A 19,407-nucleotide genomic window follows, 5' to 3' on the forward strand; every position below is an offset into this window, starting at 1 on the left:
TCAAAATGCGGATGTGATATGTCCGCCGTCTTCTCCAAAATATCGTTTTTACTTGGCGGCCACCAACAGAACGTTTGGTCCGCCAAGTACCAGTTGGTAGGTAGAATGTCATGTTGTACGAGACCTCAACCAATGCATGCTGCGTCGTTGTGGTGTCATTTATAATGGTAGGGTAATTTGTTTTCTTAATTCTTCCAAATCCAACGCACCCCAATCAAACCGACACTTGCCACTAACAGCAGCAAGTCATTTTCCACAAATTAAATGTATGGAGTAGCAAACTACATGTATGACTAGTTCATAAACTAGTTTGGTTCTTTCCCAGGGTTCAAAATTCCTCCTATCCGTTCCAACAAGCACGTTTAACAAGTCATCAGAAAATGACAAACACCCCAACTAATATGAAATAATTCATCTGATGGTTACTTTAAGTTTAACTAATTCCAAATCACTTCCAATGAAATCAGGAAAATATTAATGCAAAAAGCAAAAGGCACCACTTCAATACATATTTGATCAGCCAAGATGTTATGGGGGTACATAGGTAGGTTATATCATTTTCAGCACATGTATTATCAACTTGGCCGGATGGACAGATGAACAAGTGAATCGGAATTGATGTGGGGTTTTTTGTTTTTTGTTTTTTGTGAAATATGCCACTTGGTTTGATGGACTATTTAGTTTTGCCTACTACATTCAAGCAGGAAGAATTTATATTAATGAATAAAAATATATTTTATAAAACCACCATCAATCCAACAAACATTCTTAGTCTGCTGATAAGAGTTGTCTGCTGTCAGAATGGTCAGTGAGAATTGATATGATGCAGCAGATGTGTTGACAGTGCAACATAGTGCAAGTTTTGAAAATATTAAAAACAACAACTAAAAACCTAATTTATTCATATCCAGAAAGCAAGCTTAAGGTAAAAGAAGTCAGGTCAACTGATCTGTTTTCTGAATACCTCCTAAGAGGTACGGAGTAACGGAAATGTAATGAGGCCGTCACTGTTTAGCAAAAGCATTACTTTGGATAAAATATCAGAGGTTCCAGCAGAAACACTACCTGCTATCAGTTTCTTTACGAAAGCAACATTTAGAGTAAAGAACTGCACGGGTGGTCGCATCCTCGATGTCTCCAGGGTATACGTTCCGATAAGTCTCCACTATACCCTGGACGCATCTACGGCTCTGCCCGATAAATCTATTACCTACCTTGACTGTCTTTTGATCCAGTCAGGTGTCTACGCTGGGAAGTTGAGCGAACCAATCACAACTCACTTTCGTTTTTTGAATTATCTAACCGATTATACTTGTCAACAGAAACCATGCAGAGGTTCTCTGGAAGAGCTATAAGGCTTTCTTGCATATGTTGTTTTAAAGTTTCGGACCTGTCAATTTGTTTGTATGATTTCCCTAAAATCTGGGAAGCACTGCGAGCAAACCTGTGTTAAGTTCTAATTCGCTTCGCTCAAACGAACATAAATTATTTACCAAGTACAACATACTCGTAATACAGGGTGCTGTCTACCGCGCCTCGAGAGCGAGTAGGTTTATTTCAAAATTTACAATGTAAAAGCACATCAAACCGTATCGGAGACGACGGCATACGACAAACGCGAAAGTCTGCATGCATCCTCCATATGCGATCCAACTGGATAGCCTTCAGTAGTAAACAAAACAACAGCTGTAAAGCCAGGTCTCCACACAATATATATCCTGGAATCTGCTGAAGATGAACGCACGTTATGATACAGTCCTTGAGAATAGCGAAGAAGCATTATCATATCCATCTGGTATACGTATCAGCTTAAAGCACGGCCTTCTTCACATCCAAGATGAATCAACCCAAATCTGAACTGCTTCTGAAATAAGGTGCACCAATTATACTTGAAACTTCATCGATAACGACATTAGCTTTAAAGATGACAGACATATCCAAGTGAAAAAATAAAAATAAACCTCTGATTTACTAAGTATTCGGTAAAATAAACAACCAACACCTTAAACTTTTGCAAGTACCGACAAACGTTACGACACGTTCGAGCCTACACAAGAATTGCCTGCCTGAACATGAAGCATACTTAACTTATAACAGTGATCGTTCCGCTCCATAAGATTCATCGCTATTGGGTCCTTGACTGTATGTCTGTCAGCAGTCCCTGTGTATATACGGCATTTCCTTCTTTTAACCTCTGCTCCTCAACCTCAATGAAACAGCACCATACTTCATACACACTGTCCATAGTCGTAAATGTATAATACGACCCAGTGGCTTAACACGGCCCACTGGCCTACATTTGCAACAGCCCAGTGGCTTAACACAGCCCAGTGGCCTACATTTGCAACACAGCCCAGTGGCCTTTTCCCTCAATAAAAACGAAAACCAAGGCAAAGCTACTCGCCTGAGCAACGCGTAGACCTCGAGTGACGAAACAATGTCTTCGTCCCACCTTGTAACCTTCTGTCACGTGACTAAACAAGCACAACTTCTCGTGCAAAGTCTGCGTCCACGGTGATCGGCTTTAACTACCGTATTAACCCTAGATAAATTTATTTATGTTCTAATTCTCTTCGCTCAAACGAACATAAATTATTTACCAAGTACAACATACTCGTAATACAGGGTGCTGTCTACCGCGCCTCGATATAAAAGAACGGGCCTGTTGATGCAAACCAACTTTACTTCCAACAAATGCCGCAACCAAAAACATTCAAATTCCCAAATTCGCTGACACTAGGAGTAATGAATTTATATCGTCTTTCACATAACCGTCTTTAGCTGTCTCCGAAGCCCAGCGGCCGTGTCTTTTAAATAGTCTGTTTGGTACACCGGCGTTAGCCGCAGCACTGGCTCCCCCTCAGCAAAAACTGTGTAGTCCGAGTTTGGAAGTATCTTCACCGATGAACTTTAATTTTTCCAGGAATATTTCTCTAGCTCTAGTGTAGGAGAGCGGAGATTTTCCTTTCAATTTGTATTTTGATTTACGTTTACAATAACACAGTTGTCTAAATATGTCTAAATATGTAATCTTCGGAAGACTCTACAAGATCTGCTGCCTCAAGGTACCTCTTTAACATTGTAACTGGACATGTCGGAGAACTAGTAACAGAAATCAAAACAGTTCTACCGTCTCTGTAAACTTCAGTTTTACTTGTTCTGAGAAAAATGCTTATGTAGCCTTTTTCAAAGGTAATATCATTTCTTTTAATATTCACTACTTCAGAAAATCTGAAAAATCCTGCATATGAGACCAAAGACATTGATAAGAATCTTAAATCTAGCAAAGTAGCGTTGCTTCCGCCAAAGGTATTTGCCAACTTTAACAACATATCAGGTGTGGTTGGATCTTTCTTAATCACAGGTTTTACACAGGTTCTCATTGCTGATTCTTTAACATTAATAACCAGGTTATCTGCGCAAGGATCAGGGAGTCCTGAGATTCTATGTGCCCATGAAATACCATAAATTGCTTCTGTTATACTACAACTATGCTTACCGCTTTGAATCAGGGAAACTAGATACAACGAAACATGAAAAGATGACGCTGGAAGAAAACTAATATCAAAACTAGAGGCCCATTCTCTCCAGTTCTTATATGCTCTACTATACTTGCTTGTAGTAGCTGGTGCCCTTGATTTCAACACTATATCGGGTAACTTGTCAGCTAAAGTCAGTAGTCTCTCGTCCTGTAGATTGTTTCTCTCACTCCACACGCCAGCGGTAAACAGCTCTGAAAATGTCCATTGACATAAGCACCAATCTATATCCTAATGGCTAATGCATAACCTTGAAAATTATCAAAAATTGACTTTCTGCTGCCCTCCTGAAAGGAAGTACTGCCGCTTAACTGAATAAAGTCCTTTACAAAGGAGCGAAATGCACCATTTTCAAACAACGTTGACCAATACGATGCCGATGGCCAGTAGGGAATTACCAGTGTAGCTGGAGCCTTATTGTTCAAGGCATACTTTATGGCCTTCGTCACTAAAGATACTGGTGGAACTACCCAGTTATTATCTCTGGATCAATCCTGAGTAAACGAATCGACCGCCTCCGAACCCGGAGTCCAAAATCTGGAGTTACACCTGTTTAGTTTAGCATTGATATGGCTCGCAAACCTGTCCACAGAGTGAGGGCCCCACCTGTTATTTAACAATTGAAAAACACGATCCGATATGGTCCAATCATCATAATCTCGGAATTTACTCAAACTGTCTGCTTTATCGTTCTGTGACCTGGGAATCCAACAGAACTGTAGACTGATGTTATCTGACCTTACACATCTAAAGATTGACAGGGCTAAAGTCTGTAGTACAGTGGAAAAACTACCACAAGTAGCGATGTGACAACATGCTTTATTGTCTGAAAACCACTTGACCGACTTGTGTGGTAGAAAGTGTCTAAAAGAAAACAATGCCAATTCAACAGCCTTTAATTCCCTCCAAGTTGAGCTGAATGTTTTCTCGGAACTATTCCATGTATGGTAAAAAATGTAATCGGTACCCTGGATAAATGCTGCACAACCAACCGAACTTGCATCTGAAAACACACTAATAAGGGGAGAAAACTCTTGCTGTAAACTTCTACTATTAAAATTCAAAACATTGTCTCTCCAAAATACTAGCTCTGAAACAAAGCCAGGATTGTCATAAGACGTTACAACTTTATCCCAGTGAGCATGACCCTGCATCTGCAGGTACATCTGCCTAGTTAATAGCCTACATACGTCTCCAAATACTGGCATAAGGGAAATGACTTTACCGGTCAGTCTGGCAACGTCTCTTGGTGTAAAATTGGGTAGGAGGGACATGAACTTTGAAAAACTTTGGTTTATATCCTTAAGTTTCCTGTAAGGAATGGAAATGATACCCTTGTCAAGATCCCAGTTAAAGCCAAGCCATTCTGTTTGTCTTGAAGGTTCCCAGACGGATTTCTGATCATTACAGACAAAACGTGCCTCAGCCAACGTACATCTAACGAAAGAAGAATGTTTTCTGCATAAGTCTAGAGTCTGCGCCAGACCAAACCCATCGTCCAGATATACAACGATATCAATGGAATTCTGTCGCCAATACTTCACAAGAGGTCTAAGACATTTGGTGAAAATATATGGTGCAGAAGTTAAACCAAAAGGGAGAACAGTAAAACAATAATACTTGGTACGACCACTGTCTGTCCACGAAAAACCTAAAAACTTATGCTGATCTTCATGAATATCGATGTGATGATAGCCTGACTTTAAGTCAAACTTGAACATACATCCTCCAATATGAACATAGTTCAAAGCAACACTATGGCCTTCGAGAACAATTTTCTCCTTCCAAACGTAACGATTTACTAACCTCAGGTCTAAAATTAACCTTTTCTTGCCAGATTTTTTAACAGACACTGACAGTGGACTTATAACATGAGGTTTTTGTTGAACTTGCACAATACACTTATTACTCAGGAGTTGTTGAATTGCTTCAGTCACAAACACACTGTGTTTAAAAGCAGAGCAATTGTTACGACTATACGAGGAAGGGGGAGTTTAAAAAAATGGAATAACATAACCATGTTCTATAACTTGCAAAATGTAATCAGAAGCAGAAATTTTTCTCCAGAAAGGAATGTGTTTCTTTAGACTACCTTTTACTATAGCGCAAGAACTAGACTCAAACTCGAAACCATCAGATTGATACAAGGCATTATCTTCACGATCTATACCTTCTAACTCAATAGGTGAACTATATGGTAAATTCCTGGGAGCCAGGGTTTTCGATGAACTCTCAACATTAGTTTTCTCCAAGACTGTGCCTCTCGCTGTACTTCTTGTGTCCTGTTGGGGAACTTCCCTCCCTTGAGTTCTGCTGGGCTGACCGGCGCAGAGCTGCTGCTGCAGGGCACGTGGCTCTCCAGTGTCCGACCTCCCCGCAGAAGAAACATGGCCTGGAAACTGGGTAAGGACGCCCGGAGTACTGTCGAAAAAGCTGATTGGGAGGCTGAGTTGTTGGTGGCAAAGTTGGTTGAGGATAAGGACATGGGTTTACGGATCCTTGAGTTCCTCTGGCTCGGGGCCTGCCGAATTCACGTCGTTGACGCTTGCGAAGTGCCTTGGTTTCTGCCTTTTCAAACCTTCTCTCCTCCTCTGAATTAGAAGCAATGTCATCCCCTTCTAACTCTGATATCAATCCCCATCCGGACGGAGAACGGTCTGCTAATCTGATGAACTTTTTCCTCTTCTTAATCGAACATTGGATACTGTCTATAAGCTCCAGACATTCGGAGAAATCTCTCCTGTTACAATGTCTTTTGACCGAATCTAGTCTATCTGAAATGTCAGTGTTGAACTTAAATTGAATTTCATTCCCTTCGTATTTGAAGGTGGGTGTATCAAATTTTCTCACCTTTTTTAAAACGCTGAGTGACCTTTCCTCGGACTCGTCGACAATGTCTCTCTTCAATGTCCTCAGTTTGTTGTCCATATAGTCCTTAAACAGCTGAAAGGACTCAAAAGGTTCGGAACTGGACTGTCTCGACTCCTGAGAGACGTCCGGAGTAGAGGAGTCTTGTTGATCCATGAGGGACAATAGGACAGAAACCAAGGCAAAGCTACTCGCCTGAGCAACGCGTAGACCTCGAGTGACGAAACAATGTCTTCGTCCCACCTTGTAACCTTCTGTCACGTGACTAAACAAGCACAACTTCTCGTGCAAAGTCTGCGTCCACGGTGATCGTCTTTAACTACCGTATTTTCCCTAGATAAATTTATCAGTTGCGACCGCTACCTTTGTTGACACTGGCAAGCTCAGTTATAACGGTGGCCTAGCTGACTGGCTACTGTGAGAAGGCGGAGTCAGCAAAGGGAGGTAATAAATTTATCGGGCAGAGTCGTAGATGCGTCCAGGGTAAAGCGGAGACTTATCGGAACGTATACCCTGGAGATATCGAGGATGGGGTGGTCGGAGAACGCTTCCTTCGCAGCCAACTGCTGCACAGTACTATTGACGACAGCATTCTTCACAAGGAGTCTCATAGAAGTAACAGCATCCTTTAAATAAAGTTCTTAAAACTGTGTACAGAATGGAACATTTGTTTGCAGAGGACTCCTTAAATGCTTCTTAATCCTCTGAAAGATGGTTTGGACCGAAAAACTATTTCTTCTGTCTGTCGATCTCCGAAATACCAGTTCATGAAGACAGCCTGGGTTTCGAAGCAGCCTCTTGAAAACCTGCAAATGGTTTTGAGGGTGTTTTGATCAAAAGGAAAGCTTGAAATGCACTGGATTGGACCAAATCACCAGACATCACTGATTCAATGGGTGAGAGCATGAACATATTTGTGTATTTCCGTAAGACAGCCAAAAGGATGCATAAACATGATGATCAATTCTTCCACACAAGGAAAATATCGCTCTGAACTAGATAAGATAAGAAATAAGATAATACTTAAAAGTAGTAAGAAAACTTCAGAATGAAGCATGAAAAAATGAGAGAACATCTCATCAGATAATTTCCTCTCGAGTGCTACTGCCCCAATATGAAGTTACTGTACAAAATCCCTGAATTCTATGGCCTTGTATCTATCAACCTCTGATGATCAACGACCTTTGCTTGCGAATTCTTGTGCCATAAGAAAATTGAAACTGACCACTCTCAGATGTTTGACACAGAATATGACGGCCAGTTCGAGTGGGTAAAGGTTCCTTTATCCACAAGAGAATCAGTTTTCTCAACCCTCACAAACAAACAAAATGCTTTGAAATAAATACATCCAATACACCCCGTGTTAGTGCTGGCCAGTCTAGACTTCTACAGTTTCAGTCTGAGGCAGTGCCTCAGTCAGGATTTGTTTCAATTTTGGATCAAATTCAATTTTGCGTCAGTGGACGCTCTAACATTGAAAAAAGTGCCACTGCATATTTGTGAGTGGGAATGGCACTTGCCAGGCTGAAACACTGGTTACAGTTTCTCTTCCACAGATTTATCAAAATATTTCCAGAGCATACTTGACATTATTGTAATTCTCACTGAAGTCCAGTCTAAGTAAACGTGGTCACAGTATTATTATTCATTACACTCCTCTAGTGTGTCTAACAAACCCTAGTAGGAGGTCGCGTCAGGCAGCCTTTGAGATTGGCCCATCAGATCACAGCTTTCCAAATCGCGAAAGTGCACATTCGCGCATAACGGTTTGAACTTCAACCTCGTAAAGGTTTGTAGGGTAACCCGAACGATTTCGATCGCTTCCGGGTGTGCACATGGAGCACGCTAGAACACGGTCAACTGCGAGTAAAGAGAAAAGAGCGTTTTTTCTCAATCTTCAAGGACATGAGCTTGCGGAAGTATTGGCTAATGGTAACCATGTCATCAGAAACGTCCTAAGCGTAGATACTGCAGGTCAAATATCTGTGTTGTATGCTCTCGTTACTTGTGGGCTCAGTGTCAGTGACTGGCTAATTTTGTAAGTCCGCCAAACTCACACAGCAGTTTTTGTCGGACTGGTTAAACCCGTTCGGCTGTTTCAAGTGCTTGGTGAGTTCTGCTTTCAGATATCTTTAGAGCTTTTTTTCAAACAATATATTTACTAATAGGATTATTGTGAAAGTAGTTACTAGTATCAACTCTAGTAAAGGTACTTTAACATCCAGAGAATTTGAAAAAAACAAAGGCTACGTCTTGGCCACATCCTGGCCAGGCATTATTCAATCTTGGAACAGAATTGTTTACTAAGTTTTTAGTTGAGTGAGTGAGTTAAAATTTATCGTCACATCTTTCTCAGTTGCGTATTCATATAGCTGGAAAGAAGAAAATATTGAAAATATATTTAACCCAGATTTTGTGTAATGCTTCCTCGAAATCATCAGCTTCTAAGTGGGTTACCAACGCGTGAAGAGCCAAAGAGATTATTAAGATGTTTTGGACAAATTGTTAAGGTTTGTTGATGATTATTTGGAAAATGATTGTAATATTCAACTGCACACCGGTTTGTAGGAAATGATAGCTTCAGGACATTTTCATGTGTGTTTTCCTACATTTTTATGACTTTTACCAAATGTTGAAGCAACTTGAATACCCGAGAATTGCTGCATATTAGTTGCTGAATTATTACTTCTGGGTATGTCAAGATACATGCGTGGATTATACACAAGCCCCGTCACCTTTTCCAGATTCCTAAATAGGATCTAATAGGTTATGCTGTGATTGATATTTTTACATTAGTATTTTTTGAGAAAACAAAACAATTTAATTCATTGACCCTATTTAGTAATATCTTAGTTGGACGTTAATTGCCAGATACTTGTGGATTATTTCGTTGGAAAGAAAATACGCTTCACACTCTAAGCAGCTGGCAGAGACGAGTTTTAATCGGACATGTACAGTAATTCATTTTCACTTGTCCAATACAATCTGTCATCTAACATATATTTAACGTACAATACGCATAATTTTACCAAAGTACCCCAAGTAGAATTCAATAACGACATTCGCAATCACGTAAGTTTAGCCGGAGGTGACGCTATTGTGATAAGTCGGTGGTTGTCTCCTCTAACATCAAACACTAAGTGGTCGGGACTTATCGTCGAGGACTGTGTTGGTCTATTAGTCGATCTCGTTAGGACTTCTAAGCGCTCAAAATGACAGTTAATGGACATGTAACATATTATAAAGATGTTTTCGATATAGCGTATACAGTATAAGTGCAAAACAATATGAGAAACCATAATCTAAGCAGTGCTGGGGGCGTACATGACATGGATCAATATGCAGTTTCTACTGGGATTTCATGTCGACATGCGCTTAACATGTTGTATGCATTCTCTCAAAGACCAGTTGAGGGGGACTTTTAGGATGTTGTAAGAGAAGGATCCATTGGAAGCCATCGACTTTTGTATGTGCTAATGGTTTCAGGAACGGATATTAATCTGCTAGTGATCCCACAGTTACCGACAATATCGTACTGACATTGGTAACATTATGACTGAATCATTTCTGCAGCAGTTGTTATGCCTTATGGTTATAGTATCAGCTGAAAATCGACAAGAGTTTTATTCAGTTGTACGTGGATATCGTTTGACAAACCCACCAATGTGGACTGTGGACTACAAACCAGCAAAAAGGTCCACAGCATGGTGTCTCAAGCACTGCCTGACTTCATCCTGCTCAAGTGCTTCGTTCAGTCAAACTCTGGGTATTTGCGAACTCCACAGTCTTAAGTTGTACGATCGTGATTCAACGTTTGTTGAAAGTGATGACTGGCTATATGTGGAACCCAGATCAGGTATGACCTAACGTGACTTAATTTCCCGAGATAACATTAGATTAACTATTTTCCTAAACAAACAAGGTCTTAGACTGGATACTGTTCTTCAGTGTTTCATTCAATACATCATCATGTATTTTATAATTTTCCTTTTTATTGTATGAAGTACTTGGTATAGTCCTTCATGTTCTTAACAATGTCGGGAGATGGGATAGCTTCGTAGGTAACGCCGAAGACACAGGTTCGACTCCCCACATGGGTACATTGTGCGAAGTCCATTTCTGGTATTCGCCGTGAAATTGCTGGAATAATGCTAAAAGCGATCATGTAAAATGTAAGTCACTCATTTAGTGTAAACTATGCTTTTTGTTTAGTTTGGTGCATCGAGAGTCCTGTAAAGACATAATGAACGCATGCTTGGTGACGAGACATGCTCAGTGAGAGAAATGGTCTAACGATGAAACTGATACAGTGACTATATATTAATAGGTGTGACTGCCATTTTCGCTGATACAGAAGGGACATGGAAGCCACCAGGTGCCTTTAAAACAGCATGTCCTGTTTTGTTTCACGGTGTTTAATTTTAAATGATCCAACAGATGTGTTGACATGGGATGGCTGGACAGTGGTGTTTCGGGCCCAGAGAGACACGGGGACATCCATCTATTCAGCATGGTTGAACGATAGCCTCTACCACGACCACCCACTTCTGCCACCTCGACTGCAACCTGGCTGCTTCTCGCCCAACACATTGCGTCCATGCGGGGATCACTTCAGAAGCAAAATTATGTCTACATGGGAGACGGCTGGTATAAAGCTGGTACGTACGCCACTATTACCAAAACGATAGAGTACAGTCGAACTTAGTCATCCAACATGATGATACCCATCTTATTCAGTGGTTATGAATACATCTGGCATGTTTTGGTGTGTAAGTGGGCGAGCCCACTTGAAATGTTTTCGTATATATTAGGTATACGTCAACACCATAGCAAAATAACAGTTTTGTGAGGGCACTTTTACAATTGAAGATCCTTGACCAAACAAGACAAACTTTAGTATGAGTACTTCCATGCCAATGGTATAATCACTGTCACAGACCAAATCATCAAATCCGTTCGTGATACGAAATTTTATCCTGTAACGTTATCAGATACAAATTACATATATTTCAGGTGAAAGTTCTGCTGATGAAGAACAGTCAAGTTCGACATGAAATTATCTTTGATGGAACCGGTAGTACCAAAATGTCCTGGTTTACGCCAACACGGGTGATTTATTCAACATGGATGGATCTTAAGACATCATCTTCAAATTTTTTCAGTATCAAGGGGTAAGCATACATAAAAGATTAAGGGCCATTTAGAAATATATAGCGAGAGCTCCCTTAACGTTATCGATGAACGGTATCTTGAACATCATATGCTGATCCAGAGGGGTGTGTGCAGGGGTTCGCAACCCCTACCCTTTTTGTCCTGAAATTTTGTTAAATGACAATAGAAATTCGGGTGAAAATTAAGTGTGCACCACGCACGCACGCACGCACGCACGCACGCACGCACGCACGCACGCACGCACGCACGCACGCACGCACGCACGCACGCACGCACGCACGCACGCACGCACACACACACACACACACACACACACACACACACACACACACACACACCTTTCTCACAACGCTTTATCCGCCACTGAACCTACTTTAAATGGTGTGCACATGAACAAGAAATGGTCATGAGTCGCAACTTATCGTATCCCACTTGCGAAACTCGATGTTCTAGTTGTTGATTACTGTATTGTCTGGTCCAGACTCGATTATTCACAGCTGCCACCATGTAACTGGTATAGTGAGTCGTTAAACAACAACAAACTGTACCTTATTATGAACATAATGTTTTCACAGACATCCAAAAACACGTCGTTTCCAGATCAGCCACCTTTACAGTGGGTGTCCCTCTGACGTCATGTGGATGTTGATCGTGGACGGAAATGATCACAGTCACCCATGTTTCTTTGATAACCCGCCAGTCACACCCAAGTTTCTGTACAGCATCCTTAGTCGGAAGGCGACCATAGGGACGTTGACAGGTAAACATTGATGACTACAGGTGCACTGTGACATTGAGTTTAGTAACACTTTAACAACTAGGCTCTGCCCTCCATTCACCATTTCAACCCACCCCCACCACACACCTTCCATCAGTTCCATGGATCTGTTCATATAATCATATAATTTCATCACGGCTTGACCATTTAGGTCCAATGGCATCTGTGTTGATATGTATTCCAGTTTAACAGTACGAAGATAAAAATACACTGTTGCAACTGGGACTGATGCAATTAAACTATCACATGGTCAGTACACGTGTATGGTCTGTTAACTATTCAACGTCAGCTGCAGAGGTTATCCATAACACTTCTTTCTTTTCAGATTTCGAGTATGGAGACGTCATGGCGATTCTTGTTAAACTGGGCAACTAAGGTCAAGAAACTCCATTTCCATCAGTTGCCTTATTCTACGTCAAGTAATCGATGCCTTTACCACCTGCATGATCAGTTCTTTTACTGTAAGATCTGAAAAGTGAATGTTGAACGAGAATTGCGCTGGCGCGGCTTGGATAAAGCTACGGCTATAAAATTAATCAAATATATAGGATGGTAAATTTCTGTCTGATTGTATAAACTCAAGTACAAGTAATTAGGGTAATCTACCTTCAACTGTTGGCGATGAATAGCCCTTTTTCACATTGTATCACCCGAAAATAGTTTTTTCACTCTTGAAGATATCTGCTTGCTAGTTTTAACTCATTTTGTGATATTCTAGTAATTTTACTGTATTTCGTTGACAGGGTTTTTTCTATATTACATGTATATATTATGAATTTCGAACTAGTTTTGATCATGATAAGGCTGAAATATTGCCGATGTGACATTAAAATCACTCAAACACCTACTTAGGATATTTGAAAGGTGGACAATGCTAAGTGATTTCCCATATTTTGTTAACCCCTAAAATCAGTAAATTGCTCAACCTTTTTATAGTGCAGCGATAAAGGCACTTGTGCCACAATACTTTTATTTGTTATCATTACGAAAAGTGTTAACGAACAATATTCTGCCTGATACCTCAACGACATGGGAGTATTGCCAATGAATTTGTGAGCGTATGTATAACGTTATACATTCAATATACAGCATGGCTTGTCTTAAATAACGAAAATTGATGTACCTTTATGACGTAACACATCATACAATGGTGTAACGTAATACCCGTGAAGGTCCAGGTTAGAATATTGGCCTTGAGTAGCCAATGCCTGTCGTAAGAGGTGACTACGGTTTCGGGTGGTCAGGCTCACGTCATCGGTTCCCAACTGAGCATGTTCATGCTGTTGATCACTGAATTTTCGGGTCCAAGCTGGTTTATATACAGACCGTCGCCATATAGCTGGTATATTGTTGGGTGCGACGTAAAACAAATCTCACTCACTGGTATAAACATGAGGGGACATTGTTACCACTTGGACAGAATGTGGATAAGCACAGTTTATATGTGAGAGTTTCGTTCAAGATGAACGAAACCATTTCAGTGTACAGATATACATTATAATCGGAAACGTTTTGGTAGTATCATAATTTACAAGAAATGTTCAAATCATACATGTCAAATCACGTGATAGCGGAGTGGATGTCTCCATCCCATATGTAAATTTGTTCTCCACGTATCCACACTGTCTGTGTGGATGCGTTTTTTTTTTACTAATTATCCAGCATCAGTAACAGAATAACATACATAAATTCAAATGTAATGAAATTACTGAAAAGGTCAAGATTTTTGTGGACGTCATGCTTTTGCAACATAGGGGAAAACAACACTGGTATTTTGATTGGTATATATTTCCTCTAATATTTGTTCAAGGTATACAGAATCTTAGTTCGCCGGTCTGAATTTCGACAGAACATCAGTTGAAAGACAATTAAATATTCTTACCTTATTGGGACACACCTGTTTGGCTTCAGCCTACCTAAAACATAAAAAGTGCGTGAGTCAATTTAGTTTTACGCCGCACTCAGCAATATTCGAGCTATATGGCGGCGGTCTGTAAATAATCAAGTCTGGACCAGACAATCCAGTGATCAACAGCATGAGCATCGATCTGCGCAACTGGGAACCGATGACGTGTCAACCAAGTCAGCGAGTCTGACCACCCGATCCCGTTAGTGACCTCTTACGACAAGCACAGTAGCCTTTTATGGCAAGCACGGGTTACTGAGGGCCTATTCCACCCCGGAATCTTCCAGGGTCAAAACATCCAAGGATTATTACACACGTGATTATTTTGTCGGGATAGAACCTTTTCCTGTGCATTAGTATGTGCCTATTTCCTTACATAATTGTACAATGAAAGGTGAAAATATCCTTCTTTATGAACCTGTGTATAAATCTGTACAGTTTGTACAAAGGAAGATATGTTATGGTTTGTTTTTGTACAACTTTTGAAAAAGTTAACAGACTAATATTCTGTCATTACAATATATTACTTTCGTAAATATAATGGGGGAAAAATAGAGGATCACGTGAAAGCAAAAGTGTTACTTTTTTCCAGGTTTCTTAACAAGCTACGCGATACAAAATTTGTGCAGAAATCTTGGGATAAAATAAAGAAAAACTTTCTAGTAATCCCTTATTTCTTTCCTTAATATATAAACTGACTAACCTTATGTTAGAACAGCACATAAGTAATGCGTTAAATGTTTGTCATGACATAACTTGAAAGATACGCAACATATACATCATAATATTGAAACAGTAAGCGACAAAATCGGATTGTTGTGTTCTTTCCTATTCATCTGACATTCATCTTGAAAATATTACCAAATACCTACATCAGCGTTGACGTACAGTGTCGGACTTGCTTGTTACAAAATAACGGGTTCGCTGACATCGATACTCAGGATCAGTACTCTTGCCCTTTCAATGTGACGTAAGTAATCAGAATCAGTCTTATTTGGTTTTCTTGTTTTCGTTTTAACTGAAATATCAAATTTGAATCATTATCGTTGCCGTTCTGCGTCAGTCACGGAAAATGTATGATTTTTATAAATCATTCTATTGTATCTATGCTTTGGTTTTGTTATTTCATGAAATATTGAAATATATCGTTGCCGTTCTACGTAAGTCATGCAACATTTTGTATGATTTTTTTTCAAATCCTTGGATTGTATCTATAATGTGCTATTTCTTGTTGTAATATTCTTTCCATACATATTGTAAAATTTTGAGTGTCTCTTACTTAACATTTCAAACAAGCGGATATTTACGAGCACCGTATTCATTTTCACATATTTCGTTTGATATTATATAGACACGTGGTTTGGGTGACCAAAGCACTATTTGTTATATATTTTTCTTTGTATGAAGAACTCAATGACGTATTTGTTGCAAGTGAGTGAGAAATAAACGCCATGTGCGGCCTTGACGAAACGTGATTTTGTAAACACAATCCAATATATTCAACTTGAACTTGGATATTTCTTAATAGGAAACTGCAAAATTTAGACATAACCTTTCATGAATACATCCTTTATTTTATAGTGTTACATATCCACTGAGCCGACAAATATACACATGCAGTTCTGTTAACTTGTATTTATTCTTGCAACATCATATAATTTGATAGGAGCGTTTTTGGTGAGGAAAGAGTATAAACATGACACCTTTTATACTGCTATTTCCAGTCATGCATATGAAACACATTCTCGTTTAACACACCCGCACAGAATGTGTCCCCGTGAATTATTTACTGCAGCAAATTGGTTTATACCCTCTCAGACTCTGTGATGATTAAAGGCAAATATCAAGTAATACATATAATGTCTTCTTGGTGCTAGCTTATTTCTTGTTAAGTTCAATTGATTATTGTTATTGATGATTTTTCTTTCGTTTCCTTTCAAAACTCTTCATCACAACAGGATTAAGGAATAATATGTCTACGGTTTGTGAAGGAGACCAGGCTTCCGAAGCTATATTGTGTTGTCTTGTTAACAAATCAAGGCCAGAACACTGTTCCATTGTAATGCTGCCCGTTATGAACGAAACCTAATGTGATTTAACACTAGCTACATGTTATTATTTCTTGAGGAAATGAGTAATGACATGTCAGTATTGTTAAATAGATCCGTGGTGGGTCTGAATGTTGCTTTTTTTCCGCTGGGTTTGCCTGCGCAGGAGGAATCGGCCCACCTTTATAAATTACTATTGTAAGGATCCATCGAACTATCCACACTTCAATAAGCACGAATAAACAATCTTCATGGAGGATTACAAAAGATATTGTCATACTGACATCGACTATAGCATCACAGACACAGGCGACAATGATACTTGTTCCTCACGAGTGAGTGAGTGAGCTTAGGGAAACCTGAGACAGGTTTCAGACATTGAACAAATGTGCAATCGAGCGTGACGTACCGAAAAATTCATCTATGGTCTACCCTACCGCCCTTTACCCTGATGAAGATAAGTATTATGAAACAGAACTGGCTTAAGTACTGAACGCGTGTCTGGAGTCACTTTGTCCGTTCGTTCGACATTTATCTCATATAATAAGTGACATAGCGATCGTCTCAGACGCCCAAGTGCTATGTCTAAAGAAACAAAATTACTTGTCCAAGTGCCATGTCTGAAGAAAATCACTTGCGCGGGGTCTGTCTTGTGGATAGAGGTGTCGCCCGTCAAGCCGAATGAAAACTCGGACTCTATTCCACACGTGGGTACAATGTGTGAAGCCATTGTGATACTGCGGCGATATTGGTAAAGGCGGCGCAAAAGTAAAAACGAACTCGCAATGAGCCTCGTCAGCGGGACGCAGAACGAACCTGACGCTATGTGCCGTTCCCCTCGTTGCATCAATCATATTCGATCTGTCAGTTCATGTTTTCTAGCATCATTGTACATCTCGTTGTATCAATCATATGCAGTCTCCACCAGTTCGTGTTTCCCTGTATCATTGTACGTCTCCTTGTATCAATCATATAGAGTCTCCACCAGTTCGTGTTTCCCTGTATCATTGTACGTCTCGATGTATCAATCATATAGAGTCTCCACCAGTTCGTGTTTCCCTGTATCATTGTACGTCTCGTTGTATCAGTCATATAGAGTCTCCACCAGTTCGTGTTTCCCTGTATCGTTGTACGTCTCGATGTATCAATCATATGCAGTCGCCACCAGTTCGTGTTTCCCTGTATCATTGTACGTCTCCTTGTATCAATCATATAGAGTCTCCACCAGTTCGTGTTTCCCTGTATCATTGTACGTCTCGATCTATCAATCATATAGAGTCTCCACCAGTTCGTGTTTCCTGTATCATTGTACGTCTCAATGTATCAATCATATGCAGTCTCCACCAGTTCGTGTTTCCCTGTATCATTGTACGTCTCGATGTATCAATCATATAGAGTCTCCACCAGTTCGTGTTTTCCTGTATCATTGTACGTCTCCTTGTATCAATCATATGCAGTCTCCACCAGTTCGTGTTTCCCTGTATCATTGTACGTCTCGATGCATCAATCATATAGAGTCACCACCAGCTCGTGTTTTCCTGTAACATTGTACGTCTCCTTGTATCAATCATATAGAGTCTCCACCAGTTCGTGTTTCCCTGTATCATTGTACGTCTCGATGTATCAATCATGTGCAGTCTCCACCAGTTCGTGTTTCCCTGTATCATTGTACGTCTCGATGTATCAATCATGTGCAGTCTCCACCAGTTCGTGTTTCCCTGTATCATTGTACGTCTCGTTGTATCAATCATCTCCTATCTCCGCCAGTTCATGTTTTCTTGTTACATTGTACGTCTCGTTGTATCAATCATCTTAGATCTCCGCCAGTTCGTGTTTCCCAGTATCATTGTACGTCTCGTTGTATCAATCATATAGAGTCTCCACCAGTTCGTGTTTCCCTGTATCGTTGTACGTCTCGTTGTATCAGTCATCATAGATCTCCGCCAGTTCGTGTTTCCCAGTATCATTGTACGTCTCTTTGTATCAATCATATAGAGTCTCCACCAGTTCGTGTTTCCCTGTATCATTGTACGTCTCCTTGTATCAATCATATAGAGTCTCCACCAGTTTGTGTTTCCCTGTATCATTGTACGTCTCGATGTATCAATCATGTGCAGTCTCCACCAGTTCGTGTTTCCCTGTATCATTGTACGTCTCGATGTATCAATCATATAGAGTCTCCACCAGTTCGTGTTTCCCTGTATCATTGTACGTCTCGATGTATCAATCATATGCAGTCTCCACCAGTTCGTGTTTCCCTGTATCATTGTACGTCTCGATGTATCAATCATATAGAGTCTCCACCAGTTCGTGTTTCCCTGTATCATTGTGCGTCTCGATGTATCAGTCATATAGAGTCGCCACCAGTTCGTGTTTTCCTGTAACATTGTACGTCTCCTTGTATCAATCATATAGAGTCTCCACCAGTTCGTGTTTCCCTGTATCATTGTACGTCTCGATCTATCAATCATATAGAGTCTCCACCAGTTCGTGTTTCCTGTATCATTGTACGTCTCGATGTATCAATCATATGCAGTCTCCACCAGTTCGTGTTTCCCTGTATCATTGTACGTCTCGATGTATCAATCATATAGAGTCTCCACCAGTTCGTGTTTCCCTGTATCATTGTACGTCTCGATGTATCAATCATATAGAGTCTCCACCAGTTCGTGTTTTCCTGTATCATTGTACGTCTCCTTGTATCAATCATATAGAGTCTCCACCAGTTCGTGTTTCCCTGTATCATTGTACGTCTCGATGTATCAATCATGTGCAGTCTCCACCAGTTCGTGTTTCCCTGTATCATTGTACGTCTCGATGTATCAATCATGTGCAGTCTCCACCAGTTCGTGTTTCCCTGTATCATTGTACGTCTCGTTGTATCAATCATCTCCTATCTCCGCCAGTTCGTGTTTTCTTGGATCATTGTTAGGCTCCTTGTATCAGTCATCTTAGATCTCCGCCAGTTCGTGTTTCCCAGTATCATTGTACGTCTCGTTGTATCAATCATATAGAGTCTCCACCAGTTCGTGTTTCCCTGTATCGTTGTACGTTTCGTTGTATCAGTCATCATAGATCTCCGTCAGTTCGTGTTTC

General features: G+C 40.3%; 1 protein-coding gene and 1 pseudogene across 1 annotated transcript; one reads left to right on the forward strand and one right to left on the reverse strand.

Annotated features, from left to right (window-relative positions):
• Positions 1-2,713: 2,713 nt before the first annotated feature.
• On the reverse strand, positions 2,714-6,563 carry LOC137297310 (uncharacterized; annotated as a pseudogene).
• A 3,396-nt stretch (positions 6,564-9,959) lies between these two features.
• Positions 9,960-12,732, forward strand: LOC137297410 (uncharacterized). The gene is made up of 5 exons (XM_067829416.1): positions 9,960-10,263; positions 10,845-11,065; positions 11,421-11,578; positions 12,155-12,339; positions 12,683-12,732. The coding sequence occupies exons 1-5, from the start codon at positions 9,960-9,962 to the stop codon at positions 12,730-12,732; spliced, it is 918 nt and encodes a 305-aa protein (XP_067685517.1).
• Positions 12,733-19,407: the final 6,675 nt, after the last annotated feature.

The sequence above is a fragment of the Haliotis asinina genome, chromosome 9, assembly GCF_037392515.1.
Source record: "Haliotis asinina isolate JCU_RB_2024 chromosome 9, JCU_Hal_asi_v2, whole genome shotgun sequence".
NCBI lineage: Eukaryota > Metazoa > Mollusca > Gastropoda > Lepetellida > Haliotidae > Haliotis > Haliotis asinina.

Bases quoted from the DNA above. Each gene is read 5' to 3' on its own strand.
- LOC137297410 (XM_067829416.1), top strand. From the start codon at position 9,960: ATGACTGAATCATTTCTGCAGCAGTTGTTATGCCTTATGGTTATAGTA. The intron at 10,264-10,844 runs GTATGACCTAAC...ATGATCCAACAG, and splicing joins ATATGTGGAACCCAGATCAG to ATGTGTTGACATGGGATGGC. The intron at 11,066-11,420 runs GTACGTACGCCA...CATATATTTCAG, and splicing joins AGACGGCTGGTATAAAGCTG to GTGAAAGTTCTGCTGATGAA.